The sequence below is a fragment of the Australozyma saopauloensis genome, chromosome 3, assembly GCF_035610405.1.
Source record: "Australozyma saopauloensis chromosome 3, complete sequence".
NCBI classification, from domain to species: Eukaryota; Fungi; Ascomycota; class Pichiomycetes; order Serinales; family Metschnikowiaceae; genus Australozyma; species Australozyma saopauloensis.
The window spans coordinates 407958-431688 of record NC_086133.1 but is presented as its reverse complement, the minus strand read 5'-3'; the positions used below and the strand labels follow the sequence as shown (position 1 = coordinate 431688).

Here is a 23731-nt window from a genome sequence, read left to right as displayed (position 1 = left end):
TATGCTCCTCGCTAGCTTCATCTTTTGGCGCTCTCTCATGCTGCCATGGTATCCTTTGGAGAAGATTTCTTGAACAACAGTCATCGAAACTATATAAGCCTTTGTTTCATAGTGCCAGCTATCATCATGTTCCTTTACTAACTTGCAGAAAAATGGCTAAGTCTAAGAACCACACCGCCCACAACCAGACCAAGAAGGCTCACAAGAACGGTATCAAGAAGCCTAAGACTTACAGATACAGATCTTTGAGATCCGTTGACGCCAAGTTCAGAAGAAACCACAAGTTCGCTTTGGCTGGTACTGCTAAGGCTTTGGCTGCTGCCAGAGAAGAGTAAACATATTGCTCTTGTATAGTTTCAGTATTTAATGGTACTCTAAGTCTTTGAATTTTTGTTGTAGAGCAAGAGTGGAAAGATTCGTAGCCAATGAGGATACAATCAAGCATGTCGTAGAACGTTTCAGTACACCTCCATTAGCATTTATGGAATGCTGATACCTGAAAATGGTGTCGTTGTCGTTGTTAGATGATTTGTTGAATAAAAGAAGCTTTTCGACATAGACAGTTCTTGTCAAGAAACAAGCAATATTTCTCCCGGGAGGTGGACAATCTACAAGCACTGAAACGTACAAGATATATATTACTTTTGCATTACTACACCACACACCTAATCCAGGGTCTTTTGAGTACCTCTCAACAAACCAGTTCTTCTGGCGGCAATCAAACCAGCCTTTTGACCTGGAACGGCACCTCTGGAGATGGTAGAAGCCTTACCAATATGTTGATGGTTACCACCACCATGAGGGTGATCAACTGGGTTCATGGCCACACCTCTAGTTCTTGGCCAGGAGTTTCTCTTGACCTTGTACTTGTGGAATGCTCTACCAGCCTTCAACAATGGCTTGTCAATTCTACCACCACCGGCAACGACACCGATGACACCTCTAGCGTTAGAAGAGATAACCTTCTTGGCACCAGATGGCAACTTGACTCTGGTCTTACCCTCGTCTGGGTTGTGTCCGATGATGATAACGTAGTTACCGGAGGTTCTACCCAAAGCACCCTTGTCACCAGCGTGCTCCTCGACGTTGGAGACGATGGTACCCTCAGGGCAGGCACCCAATGGCAAAACGTTACCGACGTTCAAAGAAGCCTTAGCACCACAGTAGATGAATTGACCGGTGTAGACACCCTCGTTGGCAATGAAGGTCTCCTCTCTCATCTTGTACTTGTATGGGTCTCTGAAGGCAACCTTGGCCAAAGGAGCACCTCTACCTGGGTCGTGGATGATTTGCTTGACGACACCGCGGATGTAACCGTTACGTTCAGCATAGTCCAAGGATCTCAACTTAGCAGCACCCTTTCTCAATCTGGTGTTGGCAGTGAAGATGGAGCCAGCACCCTTTCTCTGGTTACGAATAACTCTACCTGTGGATGTTAGTAATGTGTTGAAAAGTGGTAACAGGGGTTCTTTTGGGGGTTTTCTTCTGTCTTTCGTAACAGCAAACGGAGACGATTGGAAGTGCGTAGGACATTGGGGTTTGCAGCAAAATATGGGTTGTCAGGATATTCCCGGTAAAGATCATCTGTTTGAATGCTTTGACAGCATTTAGTGGTGCATTTTCACATACCCATTGTAAGTGATTGGTGATAGTTTCGATTAGACAGAAGGGCTTTTTTCACTGTGCGAAAGTTTTTTCGGTGCGATGGACGGCAGGTAGGCAGGGCTCGTTCTAGGGTGTCTGCCCTAGTTGATCACGTGCTGCTTTGTATACAGTGCAGTTGCCTATTAGCTAGATAGGTAAGCCTAATTAATTGATGACAAGAATAATATAGACTTAGAATTATTTCAAGGCCAGATTTCGGTGATTTTAATTTGTCGTAACATTCTCTATTCTTGCAATTTTTTACCGGTTGTTGTGTTTACCATCCTGTTCCCCTTCTGATGCGGACACCAATGTAACGAGCAAACTCATCGAAAATCTCCTTGAGATCATCGGCAGTAGTGGTTGCTAGTCTATCCTCGGCAGACATTCCGCCGGCTGCATTGGCCAATTTCATGGCATCTTCGGGCGAGAGATCCTCTGAATTGAGTAGTTTCTCGTCTTCTGTAGATAAGTGGTCCACAAATAGGTCGTAGAACTCGCATAACTTAATCAAGTCGAGCGGCGGAAGTTTCTCCAAATCACCTAAGGTTTCTGGGAAGTTTGCTGGTGCAGGTTCGCCATCTTTATTGCACAATGGGGCTATCTTCTCCCCAGCCAGGCTATCCTTCAGAAGGTGACTGTTGTACACTCTCTTAATGCTTCTGTCCTCCAAGAATTCTAGTTGGTTCAGGATCTCAAACACTAGTTGAGCAATATCTTCGTTAGAGGCAAAATCTTCGGGGTCGAATTTGGGCTGCTTGTTGTCGATCTGGGCCATTTTACTCTTGACATCCTTAACTTGTAGTTCCATAAGTTGTTTTCCTGTCTGGGCGGTCAATTTCGACTGCTTCTGCACCAATTGGGTGAGATCCTTTACTTGTTGCTCTAAAGAGGGTTCGGACATGGTTAATTGATGTAATTGTTGTGGAACGGTGTGAGTTATTCTTATCTCAAAGAAGCAATTGACAATCTGGGGAGGTATTAGACTAAGGAGTGTGCACAAGGAGCCGACCGCATAATTCCATCAGAAGCGAAGGGGAATTATTAATGAGACTAAGGATAGACTCATTTCAAAGAGTATGAATTTCATCCCGATTCCTGATCTGATTGACATTTGAAGCCCTTCTTCAGTATGTGAGAACATCTCACAATGAATAAGAACACCATGTTCTGTGGTCACACCTTCGAAAGATACTGCACAACAATGACAGGAGAAAACACAATTCTATGTATGAACTCCAGATGGCTTGGTCAACATCGACCATTTCGGGATCATTATTTGCCCATTCTGTTTCAGATCGTGTTCACCAGCCAGCCGCATTTGTGTTTATCTGCAGGACTGGAATCCGTATTTGCAACCATTAGTTCTGAAACAAGGGCATTTTCAGGTCATTAGATAGTGCTCTGAGAGTGTATCAATATCCCAGTATTAAATTTTGTCTTCCGATTTTGGGATTCTCTGCACGATCATTTCTTTTTCAAAAAAAATCGACTTCAGTTCAGTCGAGATCCGCCTCATTTCTTGACACATGACATGGTGCTGGTCAAGTTACCAAAACGGCCTTCCAATGATCATCTCAGCCCCAGCACACACTATAAAGGCACTGCATTCTCCGCACTTCGTTCAAACTCTTGATCTTTTTTCTCCCTGAACAAGATTTTCGATATTTATTTAGAGATGTCAAAGAGACTTATCAGTGTTCTTCCTCTCATCTGCCTAGCGGGCACCATTGTGGCCTCATTCTTCGTCAACCTTAGTGGTATCAAAGGAAACACACTTGCATCCAGATTCTATTTTGCCACGGCCACTCTCGATAAAGAGTACTTTTGGACAATGTACAACTTGTGCACCAAAAATGCCTTGGGTAAATTCGTGTGCACCGCTGTGAGACCTGCCTTCCCATATTCTCCCGCAACCAATTTCGATCCAATGATGGTTCCAAAGCCATTCAGCACAAACGTGAATTTCTACTACTACATGCTGCGTGTTAGTTATGGATTTTTGCTTGTTGCTCTCGCTTTTGAAGTCGCAAGTTTGATTCCAATGTTAGAAATCGCCTACAGAGGTCTGGTTAATGGCCTCTACGCCTATATGGTGACTGGTCTTGGGCTTCTCCTGGCCATTGTGGGTGCAGTTTTGTCAACAGTGGTTCATGTCAAAGGTGTCAATACCTTTAAGAGCGCAAACGTCGCGGCACGAGTAGGTGTACCCATGTTCATTTGTATGTGGGTTGGTGTTTTTGGAACCATGATCGCGTTTGTGAGTGTCTTCCTCTTCCGTTGCAAAAGATCTGATGATGAGCCAATGCATTTCGAGGAAGAAAAAGCAGCAGAGTCCATCATCTCTGAATAATTAATTTTTAGTTCTCCAAAATCTTTAATATAATCTAATTAATGTGTACATCAGCACGTATGTAGACAAACAATGGTAGATGGGTTGAAACCTAAGCTGGATTTCCGAAATCGAGTTCCAACCGGAGAAATTATCGTTAAGCCAATTTTTCACGTCAATTCTATTGATACAATGTCCCGTTCAAGTCTCGAACTCTTCATTATTTTGTTTAAAATGTTGACATATACAGGCTCACTCAAGACTCCAGCTACACTAATCACAATCCTGATTTCGTACCTGTTGCTAGAATTCTGAATCTAGCATCGTTTATCTTCAGCTAGCTTACTCTTCTCTCCATCAAAAGTTTCTTTCATTTGGCTAGAGATCCCCTGTACATTCATAGATGAAATCATTGTTTACCTACCCAATACTTGAAACATCGTGGCTTATAATTGTGACTGAAAATGCCGGTCATTTCTATTACAACAAAAATACTCAAGAGTCAGTATGGCAGCTTTCAGAAACTAACATCACCAATTTTTCATCCAGAATAGACTTCAACGAACTAGCCATATTATTCGGGAAAGCCAATGGGGCCTTATACCCTCCAGTTTCTAAGAATATAGACAGTGGTCAATCAAAGAAAAAGAAGTCCGACGAAAAATCGAAACCATTTGTTTCACAAGATAGTGGGGACGACTTTCCTTTGGTTTCAAATGTCGAAGAACTGATCGAAGCATCCAAGAGCGACAAAGATATAGAAACCTCTTTTCAAATAGATCCAATATCTGCAGCCCCAAATTTACAGTCGGAGATTTCCGATCTTGGATCTATGGAAGAGAAACCATCAGGATTGGATCTTGGGTATGGTAGTTCCGAGAGTGATGAAAGTGGAACTGATGATGATGATCAGAATGATGATCAGAATGAAAATGCCTCTGAAGAAAGTGACAATGACTCCGATATTAACGCCGGACTCGATTTAGGTTTCAATTCCGATGACGAATTTGGCAGCGACATTAACAAAGACCTTGGAGAACCGGAAGAGGTGAAAGAACAGAGCCGCCAGCAGTTTGACAAATTGTTGGATGAATTCTCCTCTGACATTTCCATTTATGATCCATGGTTCATCGTCGAGGAAGAACTATTAAGCAAGCTTGTTTTACGCCCGGAATACTTCGAGGTCGAGGAATCTCTACGCGAAGAATTCTACAACAGTTGGGCCAAAACAAAACAGGAGATTTCAGCAGACGCAGGTACAATTTGTGTATCGCTGGATTCAAATTCGAATTCTGACGCAGACCTAGCCTTACTAGCAAAACTGAAGTCTGATAATAAAGCCAACTCAAAAACGCAAGAAAAACACACCAATTCTACACCGTTATATCCTACAACAACACAGCTCTTCTACAAATTCTTGCAAGATTACAAGACTGATGTCAAAAAATTGTACTACCTGGATTTTGCAAAGCTCCATCACACCGAGGTGTCGCAAATGCTATCTAAGATAGGTATCAGCAACCCGGGGGAAGTCTACCGAAAGCTCCGAGTATCACTCAATGATTTCTCTAAACTCGAACGAGAAGCAAAAAAATCAAAATCCACTCACATCAGCAATTCCGTTTCCTCAATATCAGGGGAAGGGAACCTGAAGGTTCTGTATTTATGGAATTTTCTAATCAACGCCAAGGTACCGCAGAACAAGGATGAAGTCTTGGCACCCGAAATTGGCCCAGTTATTCCCTTTAATCAATGGATCAGGATCTGTAACCATCACAGAATTCCGCTTTTGGTGGCAAACAGTCCAGTTAATTTTGTGCTAGGCGACGAAAAAAGATTACAGTGTTACAAAGATTACTTCAATGATTGAGGGTAAGTGATCATCACTAACATGGCTGGCCAGATTAAATGATTATTATGGGTTCAGATGACTAATTAATGGATATCAGAAGATGACTAGTCATGATCAATAGATCTGGTTCAAATAGCCGCCGACCGCCAATAATATAGAAAAGCGGGCTTCTGTTGTCAATTTGTCATATTAAACTCTGGATTGACAGCGGTGTTGCCCTTTACGGACAAATTTCTTCGGAAGAGTAAACTTCCGTCCCTTGCCATTCCGTGTCTTTTATACGCATGCACACTGTCTCAGGGCATAACGGTCTACTGAGCGCAATTAGATTAAGTCCAGGACTAATTAAGCAACATTCGGGGAGCGAAATGGATTTTTTCGTCCAGTAAAAAAGAGAGATCGAACCTTGTAATCAAGCTAAGAATTCAATTCTCAGGACGATGTCTTACTCATCTTTGCACCTAGTGCTTGGGCTATAAGCTCTCGCCCTCCATTTGTCATCCTGCACCCAAGCACGGGCTCTTAATTTCTACGGACGGCCCTACCAATGTAGGCGCCGCACCGACGGCCCTTGGTTTCCGTGATTTAACGGCAGATCTCTATCCGTCTTAGTACATAAATGGAGACGAATCCAGGACTCCACATACCATTAAATTGAAATCATTGGATTGCTCACTACATTTTTAACAGAGTGTGCTTGGTTAGCGACACGCATCAATTTTTACAGACCATATTTTTTTGCCTAAATTGGCCAGTGGCTGCAACAACCCTATTTTTGCATCTAAGGAGGGTCCATCTAACATAATGACACCTCAGATTTCACTGGTGTTCAGAATCCCTCTGATGAAAAGATCGAAGTCGACCGCAGAGGCACCAGATAAACAGCCTTCTAATCCTTCGTTTTTCAGAAGATGGAAATCATTCTCGGGTGCTCTATGCCCTACCACATCCAACAAACCTGAAAACATCACTGTGGTGAGTCGCGGTCAAGCAAAATCGAAACCAATTCTGTCGTCGCAGGCGATGACAGAATCCTCGCCACGTCCTAGTCGTGTCATTGATCGTGTGCGGGTGCACTCACTACCCCTGAGTAACTACAGTGGCTCTCAGTCTCTGTCATCACACCTGCCTTCTCATGTTTTATCGCCAGAGTACGTGCTCGATATGTGCATAATTCCATCGCACAATTCAAGCATTCAGACAAGCCCTACAGAGATTTCATTTCTTGAGAAGTATTGAATACCAGATATGCCTGAGCACAGGTGCCAATACATATACGACAATTACGACCGCCTGTTCATAGCCCGATTATAATTATTTATTTGAAAATAGTTTGAATGTGTAAGTATAATAATTGCGATTTGCTACCTATATCCATGCTCGAGGTTATATTGGCGGTAAGGCGGAGCGACAGACTGGACATTGCAATTTTTGTATCATCCAATCCTCCAAACATGTCAAATGGAAAATATGGTGGCAAGGCGTGACTAGAACTTTGCTCATTAGAGGGTTTGCGATTTTGTCAATGGGCTTATCTGCGACAAAAATTGGCAATGTAAGCGCAGACATGCAGATGGCACAATCAATCTCGCATAGCAGGAAATCACCTTGTTGCTCCTCGGGTTTCAAGTTAGCTAGTATATCAGAGGAGAACCCTGTCTCTAGATCCTTTAATGTAAGAGTTGGTTGATAATTGTACTGTTCTGGAAGCCATTTGCTCTTCACCCAAAACCTTGCCCCAAATCTTTTTTGACAGAATAACAAAACTAGTTGAGCCAGCAACCAGCATGTTATAACTATAACTAAGACGGGATCGTAAGGGTGCCTGAATGGATTGGACGGATTCAAGCAAAGGTAGTAAAGAGGAATCAATCTGACTAATGCAGTTCCAATGCTGAATTCCCAAGACAATGTTTGAGATTTGTTTTTGAGAGTGTTTCTCAAAAATTGAGGGAAAAGATAGGAATTGAAGACAAGGAGGCAGAAGTACTCGAAAAAACGAAGGGCCCAAAGACTCCAGCTGAACGCATTCAAAGCGATCACAGTGACAGCGAACGAGATAAAGAAACTGATCATAAAATATTGCATGGGGTTTGTAGCACTTTGCACTATAGTATCACCTTGATTTGCTGCCTCTGCGACTGGCTGTGTCGCAGGTGGAGCTGCAGCTGCAGCTTGCGTAGTGTCAGTTTGTGCTTCCAAGTCCCTATCACCACTATTTCTTCTGACCAAAGATCCTCTGAGAATTTCTCTCCAAGTGCTTCCTCGCTCGTTTGCCTGAGTGGCACTTATTGTCAACAAGTATCGAAGTTGAAAAACATAGAACAATAAGATGTTGAAGACTGCAAGACATGCACAGATCAAATATAAGTCTGTCAACCACATTACCAGGGTCATAATCATTGCGATTAACAGATCATACCCACTGAGAAGTCCGATCGAGAGGGTTGAGATATTCGAAAGACTACTTGGAGTCCGACTATACTTCGTTTGCCTCATGAACAACCTGAGTTCCAAGATGGCCAACAAAAATACGAAAAACAATGCTTTGCGCAACTGGGAATACTTGACCTCCTGTCTAATTCCGACGAAATCCTTGTCGGTACTACTCTCAAATAGAATTCCACAGTCTGGCGAATAGAAGAGCGATTTCTTTACTTCAATCCGTGGGATTCTCTTTGGTAAAGGGAGTCCCTGAGGGCTCTTGAGTTCATCATCTATGAAACTCAATTGCGTCTTATCGAATTGTGTTTTCTCAAGTTGAATGTAAGAGATTAATTCACATTTGGTTTGTGCCAGCTCCACAGTTCTACCTACATCTTCAGCAGCAATATCTCTGTCAATGTTGGTCAAATTGAGGAGTTTAGATACGAGAAACTTGGATTTTTCGAAATTTTCCAGATTTTGCGTGAAGTGGGGTAACGCATGGAGACCCATGAATTTAGCGGACTTGGTAAGACCAACCAAGGAGCCAGTGTCTTGGAAATACACAGCAAACATGTCGAACGTGTTGGAGTCTGTCCTTGGATGGTTTCTTAGTTCCACCAGTAGCGCCACAAGTACAGCATCTTTGTGAAGCCCCAACTCGCTTTTGTCAATGTCGACATCCGAAAGAGTTGATTCTAAAGATCTAATTTGTAGTATGACATCACCTTCAGTGTATGTGGTGATATTTCCGACTTTTTCAATGGTATCACTAACTTCCTGTGGCGGCAGATTGTTTTCTGGATCATCTTCGTAGCGCTGTTTCTCTTCTTCATATTTTTGATTCCGCAAAGCCTCGTAGAATTCTTCCAAAAACTTAGGTAGCTGGTTCAGGTACGGTTTTAAAGGAGTTGAAGGTTTGGTAATTGTGAAGTCGCCATAGACATCTCCTGAAATATTTAGCAAGTAAGCTGGCTTGCCGGGTGATACCCGATCTTGGGCCCAGAAGCTTTTAACCTTGCTACTCACAATGTCTGGGAGTAGAGAGTCTTCTTGTCTTTCTTTCCAAGGCTGTCCTGGTGTGTAATCACGGAAAGGCCAGAGCAGAGCATTTCTATCCGCCAAGTTATCTTCATAGGACAATTTGAGACCTGTCAAATTGCCATATCCAAGCCCATACTGACTTTGTGTGACTGTTTCTTTTGCTGTCTTGAGGATTTCTTTGTAGCCATTGAGGGCGCGCTCACTATAATCAGTAACAGGATATTTGCCGTTTTCAGTGAGAAGTAAAAAAAAGGCAAAAACGATAACGAAATAGAATGTGTCCCTATTCATCGTGGCCACACCTAATGTCTCTTAAGTGTAACCTGATTGATACACTTGGTGCACTGTAGGTCACGTGCCATCAGCTTGTGCATCGAAAATAGATAAGAAACTAAAGCTATCAGTAATCAAAATTTTCAAGGGGCTCATACAATTTTTATAAAACAAATTTCAAGAGTAAGTTGATTTTAATTTCCACGGCATCCGTGAGATTGCGCGGATCAGCTAAGCTAGTTTAGATAAGGTACTGATCAAATTGAAGCATATAGTGTACATTAGCTGTTTTTTTTTATATATTCAAAGGGAACTCGGAGAGTTAAGGTAGAAATCGAGGATGTTTAAGCAGTAGATGAAGGCTTTTGAGTTGTTGCCAGCGACAAACTCGAAGCGGAGGAACTTGACAAAGTCAGGGATTGGCCAGATTTAGTCGCCGAGGAGCTTGAACTTGAAAGCGTCTTTGATGAGCCGGACAGTGATGTAGTCGATGCTAGCACCAGGGTGGACGCCAGTGATTTAATCAGTGATTTTGACGTCAGCGTAGAAGTTGTGCTGAAGAAATCGTCATCGTCATCGTCTTCATAGACACAATCACTGTAGAATGAGTCCATGCCGGTCGTTGTGTATTTCTGTACACCCGTGGATGTAAACGAGGATACCATGGTGACCACAGTGGTTGCTTGGGTAACCTGACCCGCAACAGTCGTCTTATAAGTCACTGTCGCCTTTGAGGTGACTTTCAAAGTCGATGTAGCTACCGATGAGGTACCTTCATCATCGGTGTCATAATAGTCGTAGTCTTCGTCACCACAATAGATAGCATCGCAATTGGCCTGACAAGTTGTGTCATAACCTCCCAGAGAAGAGCCCTGCCACCATGGAGTTTTGGTAGTCGAAGCTGGTGGAGAGCCACCTTGTCCGTATACAGCAGTTGTTGCGAAAACGAAGTCTGTGTCTTCTTCACAGTACCATTCCTCTGAAGGACCTGTGGAAGGGTAGATGGTCTTCACAACATAAGTGACCACTCCATTGGAAGTGAAAGTTGATGTATAGACACCAGTATTGAAGCTAGTGTATAGTTGAGAACTGATTGTTGGTGTAGGCGTAGGACCCGTTACCACCTTGGTCGTGACTGTCGTGCTAGGAGAAGCCTGCTTTGAATTGGATCCTGGTGTTGCAGAGGCTGATCCGGATCCAGTAGTGGTTTGAGAATTAGAATTTTGTGTCGCTGAAGTGGTAGTCGTCTTTTTGTTCCACCAATTATCCCAGAAATTTGTTTTCAGAGAGGTAGAGCTAGCAGTAGAGTTCAGAGTTGCCTGCGCTGAGCTCGATTGCTTTGTAGCAGAAGCCAGAGAAGACGAAGCCGAGGCTGAAGTTGAAGCCGAGGCTGAAGTTGAAGCTGAGGCTGAAGTTGTAGATGAAGTTGACGAAGAAGACGAAGATGTGGTAGATGTCTTTTTTCCAAACCAATTATCCCAGAAGTTGCCTTTTGAAGAGGTTGTTGAGGATGAAGGATTTGCACCAGTAGCCCCAGTTGACAGTGATCCTCTTGACAGAGGGCTCAGACTGCTATTGGTAGTTTGGGAGCTTGTCGAGCCCAGCAGAGAAGCGGACGAGCCCAGCAGAGAAGCGGACGAGCCCAGCAGAGAAGCGGACGAGCCCAGCAGAGAAGCGGATGAAGTCTGGGAAGCTCGAGACAGACTTGATGCACCAGAGGCTGCATTCGTGTTGGAGGCAGGGGTAGCTGTCTTAGAAGCAAGTTGACTGGAGAGGCTACCCAACCAATCACTTTCGTCGTCGCTGTCATCAATGCAATCGTCGTCATCACCGTTGCTGGTTGAACTTGAAGTGGAGCTAGAGGACGATTTGCTGGATGATTGAGAAGCGGAGCTTGAACCTGATTGGCCTGAACTAGAGGATGTCTTTCCCGGAAAGAGTCCAAATAGACCTCCATCCTGGGTCGTACTTGAAGAGATGGAAGCACTAGAGATTTGCGACGATGATGATATCTGAGAAGGTTGTAGGCCCATGAGAGATCCAGCAGGCGATGTGGTCAGCACACTAGAAACTCCAGTTGAAGTTGTGCCAATATTTGCACTGTTTGTTGACGAATTTTGAGATCCGGCAAGCGGGTTTGAGAGGCCAATGGATGCCCCAACTTGAAGAGTGGCTCCCACATTAGCTCCGCCTCCTGTCGAGGCGCCGCCACCAAGCCCATTAAGTGCTCCGAGCAAAAGATCTCCTATTCCTCTCTCATCTAGCGAGTCTACTATAGCTCTTTTCTCGTTTTGGGTATCATCCAAATTGTGAGGTTCTCCCACTGCTGTACTAAGAAGAACAAAAAGAATTAAAAGACTCTTCATAATGTAGTATAATAGATAGTAGACGAATGAAAGAGATGATCAATTCTTTTCACTAGCGAATCCTGGGCCAGAGGATATTGCTTCCTATAAATCAGACTCACGCATTTACCCTTCCTGAGTATTACTGAAAGAGGAAATACTCATTTGCAGCCACTTAACTCGAATAGGCAGGAACAAGATCCTGATTTCGAAATTTTCCTGTATACATTGGGTTTCACTCTGAAGCTAGTAACCATACCTCCAAAAGGAAATATCGACTTTTGTAATATTCAATTACCCTTTTCAGAAAACAACTGGTTTGAGGATCAGAAGTTTTTGGTGTATTTCAAAAATCAGGTTTCAGAAATGCCTCAGTAACCGTTAGATGTAGTATAGGCTGCTGAATCTAGAATTGACTAATTTAGAAATTTGTTATTTTAGGTTCGCTGAGTAAATGATTACTTTCGTGGATCAGATTAAAATTGATTACGAAAATAAAGTCGGAACAAAGAGGGTATATTTCGACTATAAACTACCACTTGAAAAAAATAAAACCATCATATGTGTGCGCTCATTTGAGGAAGAAGTTCATTAATCCCTCACTTAAATCTAGGTCGCCTGCGGCCAAAGATCTCTTAACGGATCTTTTCAACTTTGCTTGCAATGCTCTCTTCATGGCTCTTTGCCTAATTCTATTAGGCGAGCAGCAACACTGCTTAGCTGAAGTAAATGCACCTGTTGGTGATGCTGAAGATGAGGTTGAGCTGCCAGGTTTAGAACCAGACAGGCTGCCCCCAAATAGTCCGCCAATCAAAGATCCAAGGCCAATACCTGCACCAGTTGATGAACTTGAGGACGAACCAGAGGAAGGTGACGAAGTGCCGGGCCGAGATCCGGACTTAGGGAAAAGAGAATCGAAAAGGGTTGCAAGTAGTCCCTTTCCAGATCCTGAAGACGAAGAATTGCTCGAAGAGGAGCTAGAGGGCGTAGAAGAGGAGGGCTTGTTTCCTCCGAACAAGCTACCAAGTAAACTAGAGAAAAACCCACCGGAGCTGTTTCCACTCAGTCCAGAATTTGAACTTGAGCTTGAGCTTGGTTTTGGTTTAAATAAATTTCCTAGAAGAGTCAGCAAGAAGCCGCCAGAGGATGAGGAACCGGTGGTGGTGCTTGATCCTGAAGGTGAAGTTTTTGGCAGAAACAAACCAGATAAAAATCCACCAGTGGATGTAGGTGTGTATGCTCCCGAAGTAGCTTTAGGTGCGGAGTAGAGAGGAACACTACCGGTAGCAGTCGAGGGATTTCCCTTGAAATTACTTGACAAGTCTGAGAGAAGGCCGCTTGAGCTTGATTTGTTGAGACTCGAGTACAAACCGGAACCAACTTCAACGCCAGAGCTCAAAAGACCTGCAAGAAAAGACTTATGTGTGGAGTTTGAGCCGCCGCCAAATATTTCTTTGATCAATGATGAGAATGAACTTCCTGCAAAGAAACCTGAGACGAGTCTTATAATCAAATTGAAAATCTTTTGAATGAGACCACTATTCTTAATTGCTGTGAATAGCTTCCCCCAGTCAATGCTGCGGAAGATCTTCCCAAATAGATTAATAGAGTATTGAATTAGCGATTGATTTCCGATGATTGAACGCACGATCTTCTGCACTAAGCCGGAGTTCGAAATGGCCTTCACAATGGATATAATGGAGCTTAAGAGATCTCTTTTAGACATGCCATGAGTTTCAAAAAAAAGGTCTTCATCAAATGCTCTCTTTCTTTTTGGACTCATTGCTTCTGAAAATACTGTGTGAATAAAAGGCTCGGTTTCGGAGAGAGCATTTCTGGCGGCAAATTGGCCTTCGGCCTGCGATTTCTCTGCAATGCTTTGGGCTGTGTGGTACAATTCGTCATTCAATTCTTCATTGTTGAGGACAGAGTCGAAGAATTCGCCCAACTTTCCACTTGCTCTCAAAGAGTTGACGAGTAAGGGCTCATCCACTTCTCCATTTGATATGAGGTTCACCGTGCTTTCCTCCAAAGCGTCATGTAAATGTGGAGCGTTTACGAATTGCTCCACGAAATCATCCATGAGATTGTGCTTGTGAAATTCCATCATTAATTGATCGATGAAATCGTCGTCATCTCTCTTTTGAATCGAGCTAATTGCACCATTGTTATAACGGTCATTTATAGCGACGATGGAGGAAAACACATAGTCAAAATCAATGCTTTCGAGACCGGATTCGCTTCTTTTGATAATGTTAGAAGCCGAGCTTCCTATTGTTGGTGCTGCTGTGACACTGGTAAGCCAGAGGGATCCAACTGCGAGGATGGTTGCGACTTTCATATGAACAACAAAAATCTAGATAAAATTTTCTTTCATCAACCGAAGAGAAATTCGAGTCAAATACAGGGAACTTGCGTGTGTGGGACAGCAGTTTTATATGAGGACTTAATTTGCACCCTACCCGAATCAGGCTATTACCCAAAAGGGTAATGGGTAGGGTATGGTTTGAAGGATCCTTTGCAACGATACATACTGGAAAGAGTAATTGACTTCTGCAGGAGAAATTTGAGTCTCAAATTGGTAAAAAGAATAATTCTAGGCACAATCGGCTTTTTTCTGCCGTTTTCTCGCAAGTTGCATATTGCTACATCGAAAGGTATATCTCTTGTACGGAACTTATAGCCAGGGGGAATTGGAGTGGTTGTTATTGCACCACATCCTTTGATTTGACAGGATACTTTTGGAAGCCTCCGTTTTGACTCTCTTTGTTAGGTCTGTTCGACAAACTCAACTTAAGTTGTAGACAAAGCAAAGATATCAAGATAAATTTTCTACTCAATACTGGTATGAGGATTGCAAACCTAATTCACCTTTCCCTGTTGATGAACTGCGTTTTTGGATTTTCTTTTAGGTATTTGTTATTTCGTAAAGAATCACTGAAGCTATGAGTAAATACGATTCGTATGACACAGGCGACTTTCAACTAATAATCAAAATTTAAAGTGCATTCAGTGTATTTGGAATTCTAATGAAATTATGTCTCTTTTACTTCATAGTATTCTCTGGAACCAATTTCAAAGTTTCGTGATTCTTTGTTTTTTGGTTGTTCATTTAACACATCTCACGTGAACTCTCCTTCGACATAACCTTACTACTAACAACATGAGAGCCTCGATTCCACGGCTTCTACGCCAGAGACGTCCCGAAAGAGCCGCAGAGCCGCTTCTACCGCCATTGAAACTCTACAGAGCCATCCTCCGTGCTCATGTTCACAAGCTTCCAAAGGAGCTTCGTTATCTTGGTGACGAGTATGTCAAAGCTGAGTTCAAGGCGCACAAATCAACAGATAATCCTCTTTACATTGTTGGATTTTTAACGCAGTGGCAGGACTACTTGCGAAGCATCGATGGTGGTAGCTGGCATGAGGGTAAGTTGACACAAGGTGAGTTGGAGAAGATGTCCCCTGAACAAGTGGGTCAATTGTACGAACTTATGCAAGAGACTCAAAGACTTGGTCAAGAAAGTCAAGAGTAGGCGCATGTGTATTGTGCCTTGAATCCAAAGGCTGATCCACCTGTATCCATAGAGTTCTTTTGAGGTCACAGTAAAGGGCATATTTTGTAAATAGAATAGAATAAAGTTACACCATAGTGTACTCTGTACTACAATTTCCGTTTTCTACCTATACTAGTGTCTATTTGTGATTTTCAATATACAATCGCTCGAATTACAAGCCCTTACCATAGTCACCCTTAGCGAAGAAGTCCATGATGATAGTTACAATCTCCTCCAAAGCTTTCAACCACTTCTCCAACTCCTCGTTGACTTTGGTCTGGTCATCACCCAATTTCTGGAAGAAATCCTTTCTGTATGGACAAGCCATCATAGCCACCTTGAAGATAGGCTTGACCAACATTCCATGGTACTTGGACAAAGTCTTGTTGTAGGCATCAGTAAAAGTGGCCTGCAATTCTTTGCTTGGGTCGTTCACAGTGTTTCTCATGGCCTGTGCAGTGAATTGCAATCCTCTGACCAACCACAAAAGACCTTGAGTAGCCTTCTTTGACTTGGTGCCTGCCTCAGACAAGATCAAGTCTTGCAAGGTGGAAGCTTGAGCAGGGTCAGCCAAGAGCTTGGCACGGACCTTCTCGATGTTGCCAGTCATATCCTTCTGGACAACAGCGAAAGCAGTGGAACCCAACAAGTCAAAAAGCTTGACGAGAGCCTCGGAGGCCTCGAGGAAGGCAGCAGTGTCGATTTTGGTGTCGACGATTGGAACGTCAGCGAAAGATTTCTTTCCGTCAAAGAAGGTAGTCATGGTGCTATTTGGAGGTTGTTTCTGTCGAAAAAGTTATCGCGACGTATCGGGCAGGACCCACGTACGACTGACACAGCCGCGCGTTGTAGATAGAGGAATCTCCGAGACTGGGGGAGTGAGAGATTGGCAAGAAAAAAACGAAAGAAAGACAATACGTACGGATGGCAAGGCCGATTTTTATGGGAAAATTTCTTATTGTTTCGCGAATAGAATCTGTCAATCTACTTTCTTCAAAACTCGTGATACCATTAACTCTCTAGTCATGTAGCTGCACCGAAGAAAATAAATGGAAAGCCGAAAAGAATTGAATGGATCGGAATACAAGAATCCTACTGACACTCATCCAGAATCCCTTCCTATTACCCGTTTTAACCATTTAAAAACCATTGAAAACCATACATTTTCGCTAAAAATACACTGATTGTTTATAATATTACCACTCAAGATCCTCCGCCCAACGCACCGATTTTCGGTCGTGGTACACTGACATCTGACTGTTTGACTTCAGCTTGATCTCCTCGAATTCACGCTTAGAGTAGAATCCCACCTTTTCACATTTATCTATCTCCTTGCTCCACAATCGCTTGCCATAAATGGCCTTGATGATTGCCATTTTTGGTGCAGAGGACATGGGGCCAGTGGTGTTGGTGGGAATCTGAACCACCTCGTTTATATCGTCTGGAAGAGGAAACCCTTCACAATTGGACGAGTTCAATTCTGTACCAAACTGTGTCGCATCGCTCACAGAGCCAGTCAGTGAGTCGACTAAGAATATGCTGCTGTTCTTTCTGTGCTTAAGAGCCGGCTGCTTGGGCAGATGAACGGCCCTAGGCACACAAACTCTGTTAGGAGAAGTCACCAGGACCTCCAGGGAACTTTGGCCTGACAATACTGGAATGGATGAAGTGTTTACCATTGAAGCTGGTAATAAACCATTGGCCAAAGTAGACGTGGGCAATGGCGGCGTGGAGCGGCGCTTACGGAAAGGTGTTTTTGGACCGGAGTCTATGAGCTTGCGTTTTGACGGCTTAGCAAGAGAAGACAAATTCTCCTTATTTTCGTTATAGTACTGACTTGGCTCTGGTTTTTTTGGCTCCTGAAGAAAATTATCGAGATGGAGATCGAACGCATCGAGAGACCTTTTCTGAAATCGGCTTGTAAAAGCTCGAGACCGGAGGTCACTATCCATATCGAAGTCGCCCTCTGTGTCGTCACTTAATTGGTTCAAAAGCTTTTCGATTTTGTTGTTGCGCAAGCGATCCTCGTGTAGATTGAGGCCATCATGCAATTGTCTGTGTTTTCTGGGAGAAGTGGCAACCAGGCCACCTTCTCGTAGATGCTGAGTCATCAGAAATAGTTCACTGGAAAACAGCAGGTGGCATCCCAAATCTGGTGTTGATTCAAGGGAAAGACTCATACAGGGTCCAGGCTGCAGAAGGGTTGTTTTGTCTCTCTTTGTAGGGCTAGGACTGAATTCAGACTCAAGCAAGTCAGAAGCATCCAAGGCATGAGAATCTAGTAGAGCTGAAGTGTCAAAGGACACCTCTACTGAAGAAGAACTCATGGCACAAACAAATCTGCAGATGAGAGATCTGGGACCGTAAATAAGAGCGAGACAGTTTGGGGATGTTTACAAAGCGACCACAAATGGCAAGGGTACAAGGGTGCACGGGTGTTATTCTGCGCTGGTTTTAGCTATTCAGGAACCTAAACCCTTCATACAGAGACATCAGTATTATATAATCGAGAAGATTTATCACGAAATTGTTCTAATGTGACAAATTTTTTTTTGAGTTCGTAGTTGACAATAAAAAATTTCCATTTTGGTAAATTAGGCAGATATTTCTTTTTCGAACAGACTGATAGAAGAGTCCTTATGAGGGCGAGTGGGTGTAAATCTTGAGCGAAGGAACTTTGGACCATTCATAAACTTAAAGTCGTATCAGAAAAATCTACATTGCCTGAATTTCTAAATTAGTTTCCTTTTATTTAACACAAAACGACATAACCAGCACTTTTCAGTGAACAATGCCATTACAAGTTCTAAGACTCAACAAGTGAAAGTATACAAGACTTTGTACTCGATCACTACCGAGGAACCGTCCACAACACTGGTTGTGGTGGACATGGAAGTCAAGTAACTTCCAGGAGGCACGGAGAATGGAGTTGGTGTGGGCGAAGTAGGTGCAGCAGTTGGGTTGGAACCTGAAGCATTAATTCCAACAGATCCAGTTGTTGCAACGGAGCTAGAGGTTGTGGTGGCAGTAACTGGAGCCAAAGTGGAGGAAGAAGCCGAAGCCGAAGCCGAGTTAGGAGATAAAGCCGAACCGGAGGAAGTGGAAGAAGCTGAAGCCGAAGCCGAATCTGAAGATAAAGCCGAAGCAGAGCCAGAAGCCAGAGTTGATACAGAAGCCACGGCAGATGCAGAAGCAGTATTAGAAGAGCTTGTGGAAATTACGGGCGACGAGCTAGTGGACCCAATTGAAGCAGTTCCAGAAGAAGTACTCGAACTAGAACCGGAATCAGAGGTAGAGGAGACAGAGCCAGAGGAGACAGCACCAGAGGAGACAGGACTAGAGGAGACAGCACCAGAGGAGACAGCACCAGAGGAGACAGCACCAGAGGAGACAGGACTAGAGGAGACAGGACTAGAAGAGACAGGACTAGAGGAGGCGGAAGAGACTACAGTGGGAACAGTCAGAGTAGATGACGCCGTAGAAGAGAAGGGAGTAGAAGTCACAGATGGTACATCTGAAGAAGAAGTCGAGGTGGTGACGGCAGCAGCTGTACTGGAGGCAAGGGCGCTACTAGGAACCGTTCCCAAAAAAGTGGATGTGATCACACTGGATGTTTGACTTGTTGCTGTGGCTGGAATGAATTGTGTTCCACCAGTAATTGCAACGGTAGTTAATTGACCATTGGTGGTGAAGATGTACTCCGAGATCGTCACCAAGGCAATAACACTGGATGTGACTGTAAGGACACCACCAGCGGCAGTGTCGGCCCTAGAGAGACCAAGTGCAGCGAGAAGAAGCACCAAGGAGGAGATTCTGGCCATTGGTGGTTAATGTGAAATGAGTGGAAAGGGTGTGAGAGGAGTAAAGAGAGGATCCACGAGGGAGATGAAACAGTTGCAGAACAAGAGAGGAAATAAAAGAAAAGGATTGAGGAACGGGGCCGGATCTTCTCATTGCTTTATACTCCAATAAGGCCCTCCTTGGCTCAACATTCCTTTAGCTGGCGTATTCTACATTTGCAGCCGTGATTGAAAGGGCTCTGTTCCTGCAGCGCACTTAGCCGTTGTACAGGGGTAAAAGGGTGGGAATGCAGAAGTGGGGGACAACGGCAACATTTTAGACCCAAAGAGAACCGGTTTTTACTCAAGCCAGCAGATTAGGACCACTGACTTTGCGCAGGGTCTAGATATTCCGGTTGAGCCAGACATGATCATGGAAGCTGCGTCTGACTATCGCTGGTCCTTTTGTACTAATACGGACGGTACTGCACGAGATCCCTGATGTGCAGGCGCGAAAGTGCATGACTGCCCATCTGTGCATAAGGAGTAAGCAGAACGTCATTGTATGCACTGTTTTTGTACCTAGGTTACGAGTAACGGTTGTTCTTGACACCACGACCCTTGAATTTTTGAAGTCCCTGAAATAAGGAACGGGTCATCCACCACCAGTTGGAATGTGAATTAATTTCAGTCACGAAACCCACGGAACTACCAACTAGTCGGGCCTAGCCAGCTACATTTATTGGATCTAGATTAAGAATTTTGGAGACACTAATGGGTGCACATTAGCAAACTTTAATTGAGTTCAACCTAACGCGGTGAAATAGACGTGGCTGGCTAAAGACACATTGAGAGGTCTTTCGCAACGCAATAGTTCCTCGGCCAACAAACTTTGTTTTAAAAAAATAAAGTTGGAATTTCCACAATTTTTTTTGGATATTGATTTGATCGCGTTCCCTTTGCTACCAAAATTCCAGGGACATCTTCGACTACGTGTCGCCGCTAAAATCAAGATGTGCCTCTTCCATGCAACAAGGCACAATTTTGCCAACAGATTGTTCCACAGAGCAACAATGACGTGGCAATGACGGGATGTGTTTGGCGGCTATATTTTAGAAATTCTGATGACATAAATCCACCAAACAATTGTACAAATCCTGATGAAAAAGTATAAGATTGTCTAAATATGAACGATTGCGCTCAGGAAGCCGAGCATTTATCACAAAGATTTGTTAAATATGTCTGATACTTTTATTCAAAAAAATGGCTCTTGTGGGAAAGCACACAGCATGTCTGGTTTCTTTGTCGTAAAGAGGGTTGACACCAGCAGTGACATACCCGCAAATGACCATAAATTTTAGCGCAATGTCCACACTATCAATGATCGGATTCAGGGGAAATCACTTTAATCCTAAAATGGATCGCACGCCTCTGCTAGGCCCATAAAACGATACATCGAACGATTCTCCGTAACATACGCTGAAAGACTCACGACCCACCAGTTTTTCTCTTGATATCATCCACTCCTGGTTTAAGGTGCGGAAACTCGTCCACTAACTTCTCCCCTAGAACATCACGTAGCTTTTTGAACGCAAGCATTTTGCCCTTCAACCTAGCATTTGTCTTTGCCGTCACCTCGACGAATTCTCTTGTGTAAATATCTGGATTTCTACCGTCTTCGATATAGCTCACCACATCCAATGGAATCGGGAATTGTTGCGCAAACGGACTGTTCGTTAGCCCCGAAAGTAGACTCACCACCTGGTTTGTCTTATGTGTAAGAGCTGTATGTGACTGGGGTGTTCCTTGGAAATCGTGAACCATCACTCCCAATTCGATGAGAGACTCTACAAGAGACTGTAGGTTTGATGCAATAGCAGCTAGCGGCTCATTTTCGGTGTTTTGATTGAACTCCGACGTAGTCATGGCAGAAGGAACAAGTGAGATAGAATGCGAAAGTGCAACAATGAGAGGTCAATTCTACCTCAGAGGCTTCAAATGTGTTTAGATGGGAACTGTACCAATGGGAGAGTGTACTCTCGATATAGACGAGTAATGGATCCCTACAATGTGATGTACTTCAGTGTACACCAGTGAACTTATTTTTGTAAATGAGATAAAGATATGCAGCGATATCGTGTGTAATCACGAGCGATTATTAGTAGTTGAATCAACCCAGTGCTAGGAAGTTCATGTACTGTATGCGGTAGAACCAACAGTCGGATATCGATATCTATGGCAATCGAAAAAAAAAAAGGAGTTCCCTATTTCTCACAGAAGTACCCCCTTCTATTTATTATTATAAAATTCCACCATTTTTTTTTCTTCAATATTTGCTGCCGTCACCAATATCAGCCGTGAACGTTCGTACTCCCTGCACCTCTGCCCACAAATATGCACTCTCCCTCCATCACTGTATGGGATGTAAAGCGAACTGCTTAATCAACTGTAAAATCGGCCTGGAATACCTTCCTTTTCTCTGCAAATAGATATCATTTCACGTTACAGTGCTCAACTTTGGTCACATGTTTGACGCTTGATTCGAAAAAATTTTTATTCTCACACAGACTCACATTTCCTTCCCATTGCATTTTACAGCAGAATCCAATACACTGCCGACGACCTATTCACTATAGGCTTTGGAATAACAAAACAAATTTGTCATTGCTTTGGATTGTTAAGTACCGATACGCCAAAAATTGATCGAATACTTTAATTTACATTGTAGACGATGGATCTGGGCATTGTCACTATCAAATATAGTCCCTTGAAATGGGCACTGATGCAAAATGGGACTTCGTTAAAATTGCCAAATGACCCCGGCTCAAAGCAAAACTCACGATCCAACTCTCCAACAAAATCCGCACAAAACCTTTTCTACACCCGAAGGAAGCATGTGCAAGCTTTGTCTTCACTGAGTTTCATAAAGCCAATCGAGGATTCTCTCCAAGCAATGAAAAATTATCAGCCAAATTCTGAAAACAGTTCAATATCTTTTGAGGTGCTAGAACAAAACTGGTACGGAGATGTTACGAATGTTGGACAAAGACTTAAACTACTACGGGACACTTTTAAGGTTATACAGACGGTGCGCAAAAAGAAGGCAGCAGGCCAAAAAGTTGACTTTAAACCAGTTTACGATATCAGAGCTTCACAAATTGGAAGTCCCCCACATCTGGATGATGAGGGCCCACGTCCTAAGACCGAAGATGAAGATGAATACCGCGTGAAGGTATATCCTCCACCCGCAAGGAGAGGACGCCCAAGGAAGCGGAGAGGTAGAGAGAGGAAAGTTCCTGTCGGCAGTGAGCGTTCGACTCCTGCTCCTAGGGGTAGACCTGGGCGAAAACCAAAGGATCGTTCATCACTGCCACTGGTGGCATTGAGTCAAAGAGCTGAGAGATCTACCACACCAGCACAGCCGTCTCATTTGGGAGATAGCTCAGTTGTCAATTTCGAATCTGATACGCCATCGCCATCACCAGCGCCTGGTGCTGTCACCTCGGATGCAAGTTTTGCGCTGAGCTCACAACCGGAGACAAGCAAGGTCCCAGAACCACAAGGCCCGCCATTAATGTACCTGCCTCCAATACTTCCTAGTCAACGCCTCCAACTTGTACAAGGCATACCACCATACAAACATATGAGAGAAATAGAGACGGGAAACTCAACTAATGAAGTCCCTAGTGGCCAGACTCCCACTAGGAATATTTTAGAGGCACCGGCAAATTCCAGCGTTGGTGGGCCACAAAGTATTCAAGCAGTCCCTTCCGAAGCTGATGCTCCTCATGCGCAAACTATGGAACACAGTAGAAGGGAGGAAGTTCAGGGAGGACCTGAAGCCTCAGAAATGTCTGCAGTGTTCCGACAGTTGGCAGAAGGCCAGGCAAGTCTTCCATCGCTTCCTAGCATTAATGGGTCGTTTCTTGGGCAAGAAGCACGGCAACAATATAATAGTCAATTGCCACTAGCACAATCCTTTGCCAGCACGCCCAACTTTCAGACCCCATACAAGCAGCAAATTCCATCAGAAGTTCCAAATGTACCTCTAGATACAAATTCTACCTTCTCTAATGGGAATTCAGTGGATTATGATTTACATAGAGTTGAGATGGAGCTAGCAGCGGCTCTCAACCTGCCGTTCGATCAAAAAGCCGACACTCCCAATCCACAAGCTGGCAACTCTGACCAGTCGTTTATCAACCGCCTTCTCAATTGAATTTAATAACAAAAATGATGATCGGAGTTCAAATCAATTTTATGTAGACAATTGTTTAGTTTAATGACAACCGAGTGCCGCCTCACCTGTAGGTATTCTCTGCAAATTAGTAAGCTTTGAAAATATGCAAAAAATTCATTGAAAAAAACGATATCAAGCGTTAGGCTGTCATCTTTCCTATTTCACTAGAGTCTCTGTTGCTCTCATATGTGCTGTGTGTCTCACATTCCGTAGATTACATTGATAGGGCGACATGCAGTCCC

At 43.6% G+C, this 23731-nt stretch overlaps 14 protein-coding genes across 14 annotated transcripts; 5 read left to right on the top strand and 9 right to left on the bottom strand.

The window, feature by feature from the left end:
- Positions 1-152: 152 nt before the first annotated feature.
- Positions 153-335, top strand: PUMCH_002365 (uncharacterized protein; the record flags this gene model as incomplete). The annotated part of the gene is made up of 1 exon (XM_063021377.1): positions 153-335. The coding sequence occupies one exon, from the start codon at positions 153-155 to the stop codon at positions 333-335; it is 183 nt and encodes a 60-aa protein (XP_062877447.1).
- A 330-nt stretch (positions 336-665) lies between these two features.
- On the bottom strand, positions 666-1633 carry PUMCH_002364 (uncharacterized protein; the record flags this gene model as incomplete). The annotated part of the gene is made up of 2 exons (XM_063021376.1): positions 666-1426; positions 1630-1633. 2 exons carry the CDS (start codon positions 1631-1633, stop codon positions 666-668), a joined length of 765 nt encoding a protein of 254 aa, XP_062877446.1.
- Positions 1634-1921: 288 nt separating this feature from the next.
- PUMCH_002363 (uncharacterized protein) lies at positions 1922-2548 on the bottom strand (the record flags this gene model as incomplete). Its single annotated transcript, XM_063021375.1, has 1 exon — positions 1922-2548. One exon carries the CDS (start codon positions 2546-2548, stop codon positions 1922-1924), a length of 627 nt encoding a protein of 208 aa, XP_062877445.1.
- A 774-nt stretch (positions 2549-3322) lies between these two features.
- On the top strand, positions 3323-3997 carry PUMCH_002362 (uncharacterized protein; the record flags this gene model as incomplete). Its single annotated transcript, XM_063021374.1, has 1 exon — positions 3323-3997. The coding sequence occupies one exon, from the start codon at positions 3323-3325 to the stop codon at positions 3995-3997; it is 675 nt and encodes a 224-aa protein (XP_062877444.1).
- Positions 3998-4808: 811 nt separating this feature from the next.
- On the top strand, positions 4809-5846 carry PUMCH_002361 (uncharacterized protein; the record flags this gene model as incomplete). Its single annotated transcript, XM_063021373.1, has 1 exon — positions 4809-5846. One exon carries the CDS (start codon positions 4809-4811, stop codon positions 5844-5846), a length of 1038 nt encoding a protein of 345 aa, XP_062877443.1.
- A 1368-nt stretch (positions 5847-7214) lies between these two features.
- PUMCH_002360 (uncharacterized protein) lies at positions 7215-9587 on the bottom strand (the record flags this gene model as incomplete). Its single annotated transcript, XM_063021372.1, has 1 exon — positions 7215-9587. The coding sequence occupies one exon, from the start codon at positions 9585-9587 to the stop codon at positions 7215-7217; it is 2373 nt and encodes a 790-aa protein (XP_062877442.1).
- Positions 9588-9913: 326 nt separating this feature from the next.
- On the bottom strand, positions 9914-11935 carry PUMCH_002359 (uncharacterized protein; the record flags this gene model as incomplete). The annotated part of the gene is made up of 1 exon (XM_063021371.1): positions 9914-11935. The coding sequence occupies one exon, from the start codon at positions 11933-11935 to the stop codon at positions 9914-9916; it is 2022 nt and encodes a 673-aa protein (XP_062877441.1).
- A 550-nt stretch (positions 11936-12485) lies between these two features.
- On the bottom strand, positions 12486-14255 carry PUMCH_002358 (uncharacterized protein; the record flags this gene model as incomplete). Its single annotated transcript, XM_063021370.1, has 1 exon — positions 12486-14255. One exon carries the CDS (start codon positions 14253-14255, stop codon positions 12486-12488), a length of 1770 nt encoding a protein of 589 aa, XP_062877440.1.
- An 822-nt stretch (positions 14256-15077) lies between these two features.
- On the top strand, positions 15078-15449 carry PUMCH_002357 (uncharacterized protein; the record flags this gene model as incomplete). The annotated part of the gene is made up of 1 exon (XM_063021369.1): positions 15078-15449. The coding sequence occupies one exon, from the start codon at positions 15078-15080 to the stop codon at positions 15447-15449; it is 372 nt and encodes a 123-aa protein (XP_062877439.1).
- A 193-nt stretch (positions 15450-15642) lies between these two features.
- On the bottom strand, positions 15643-16233 carry PUMCH_002356 (uncharacterized protein; the record flags this gene model as incomplete). The annotated part of the gene is made up of 1 exon (XM_063021368.1): positions 15643-16233. The coding sequence occupies one exon, from the start codon at positions 16231-16233 to the stop codon at positions 15643-15645; it is 591 nt and encodes a 196-aa protein (XP_062877438.1).
- A 433-nt stretch (positions 16234-16666) lies between these two features.
- Positions 16667-17797, bottom strand: PUMCH_002355 (uncharacterized protein; the record flags this gene model as incomplete). The annotated part of the gene is made up of 1 exon (XM_063021367.1): positions 16667-17797. The coding sequence occupies one exon, from the start codon at positions 17795-17797 to the stop codon at positions 16667-16669; it is 1131 nt and encodes a 376-aa protein (XP_062877437.1).
- Positions 17798-18283: 486 nt separating this feature from the next.
- Positions 18284-19291, bottom strand: PUMCH_002354 (uncharacterized protein; the record flags this gene model as incomplete). The annotated part of the gene is made up of 1 exon (XM_063021366.1): positions 18284-19291. The coding sequence occupies one exon, from the start codon at positions 19289-19291 to the stop codon at positions 18284-18286; it is 1008 nt and encodes a 335-aa protein (XP_062877436.1).
- Positions 19292-20737: 1446 nt separating this feature from the next.
- On the bottom strand, positions 20738-21175 carry PUMCH_002353 (uncharacterized protein; the record flags this gene model as incomplete). Its single annotated transcript, XM_063021365.1, has 1 exon — positions 20738-21175. The coding sequence occupies one exon, from the start codon at positions 21173-21175 to the stop codon at positions 20738-20740; it is 438 nt and encodes a 145-aa protein (XP_062877435.1).
- Positions 21176-21980: 805 nt separating this feature from the next.
- On the top strand, positions 21981-23468 carry PUMCH_002352 (uncharacterized protein; the record flags this gene model as incomplete). Its single annotated transcript, XM_063021364.1, has 1 exon — positions 21981-23468. The coding sequence occupies one exon, from the start codon at positions 21981-21983 to the stop codon at positions 23466-23468; it is 1488 nt and encodes a 495-aa protein (XP_062877434.1).
- Positions 23469-23731: the final 263 nt, after the last annotated feature.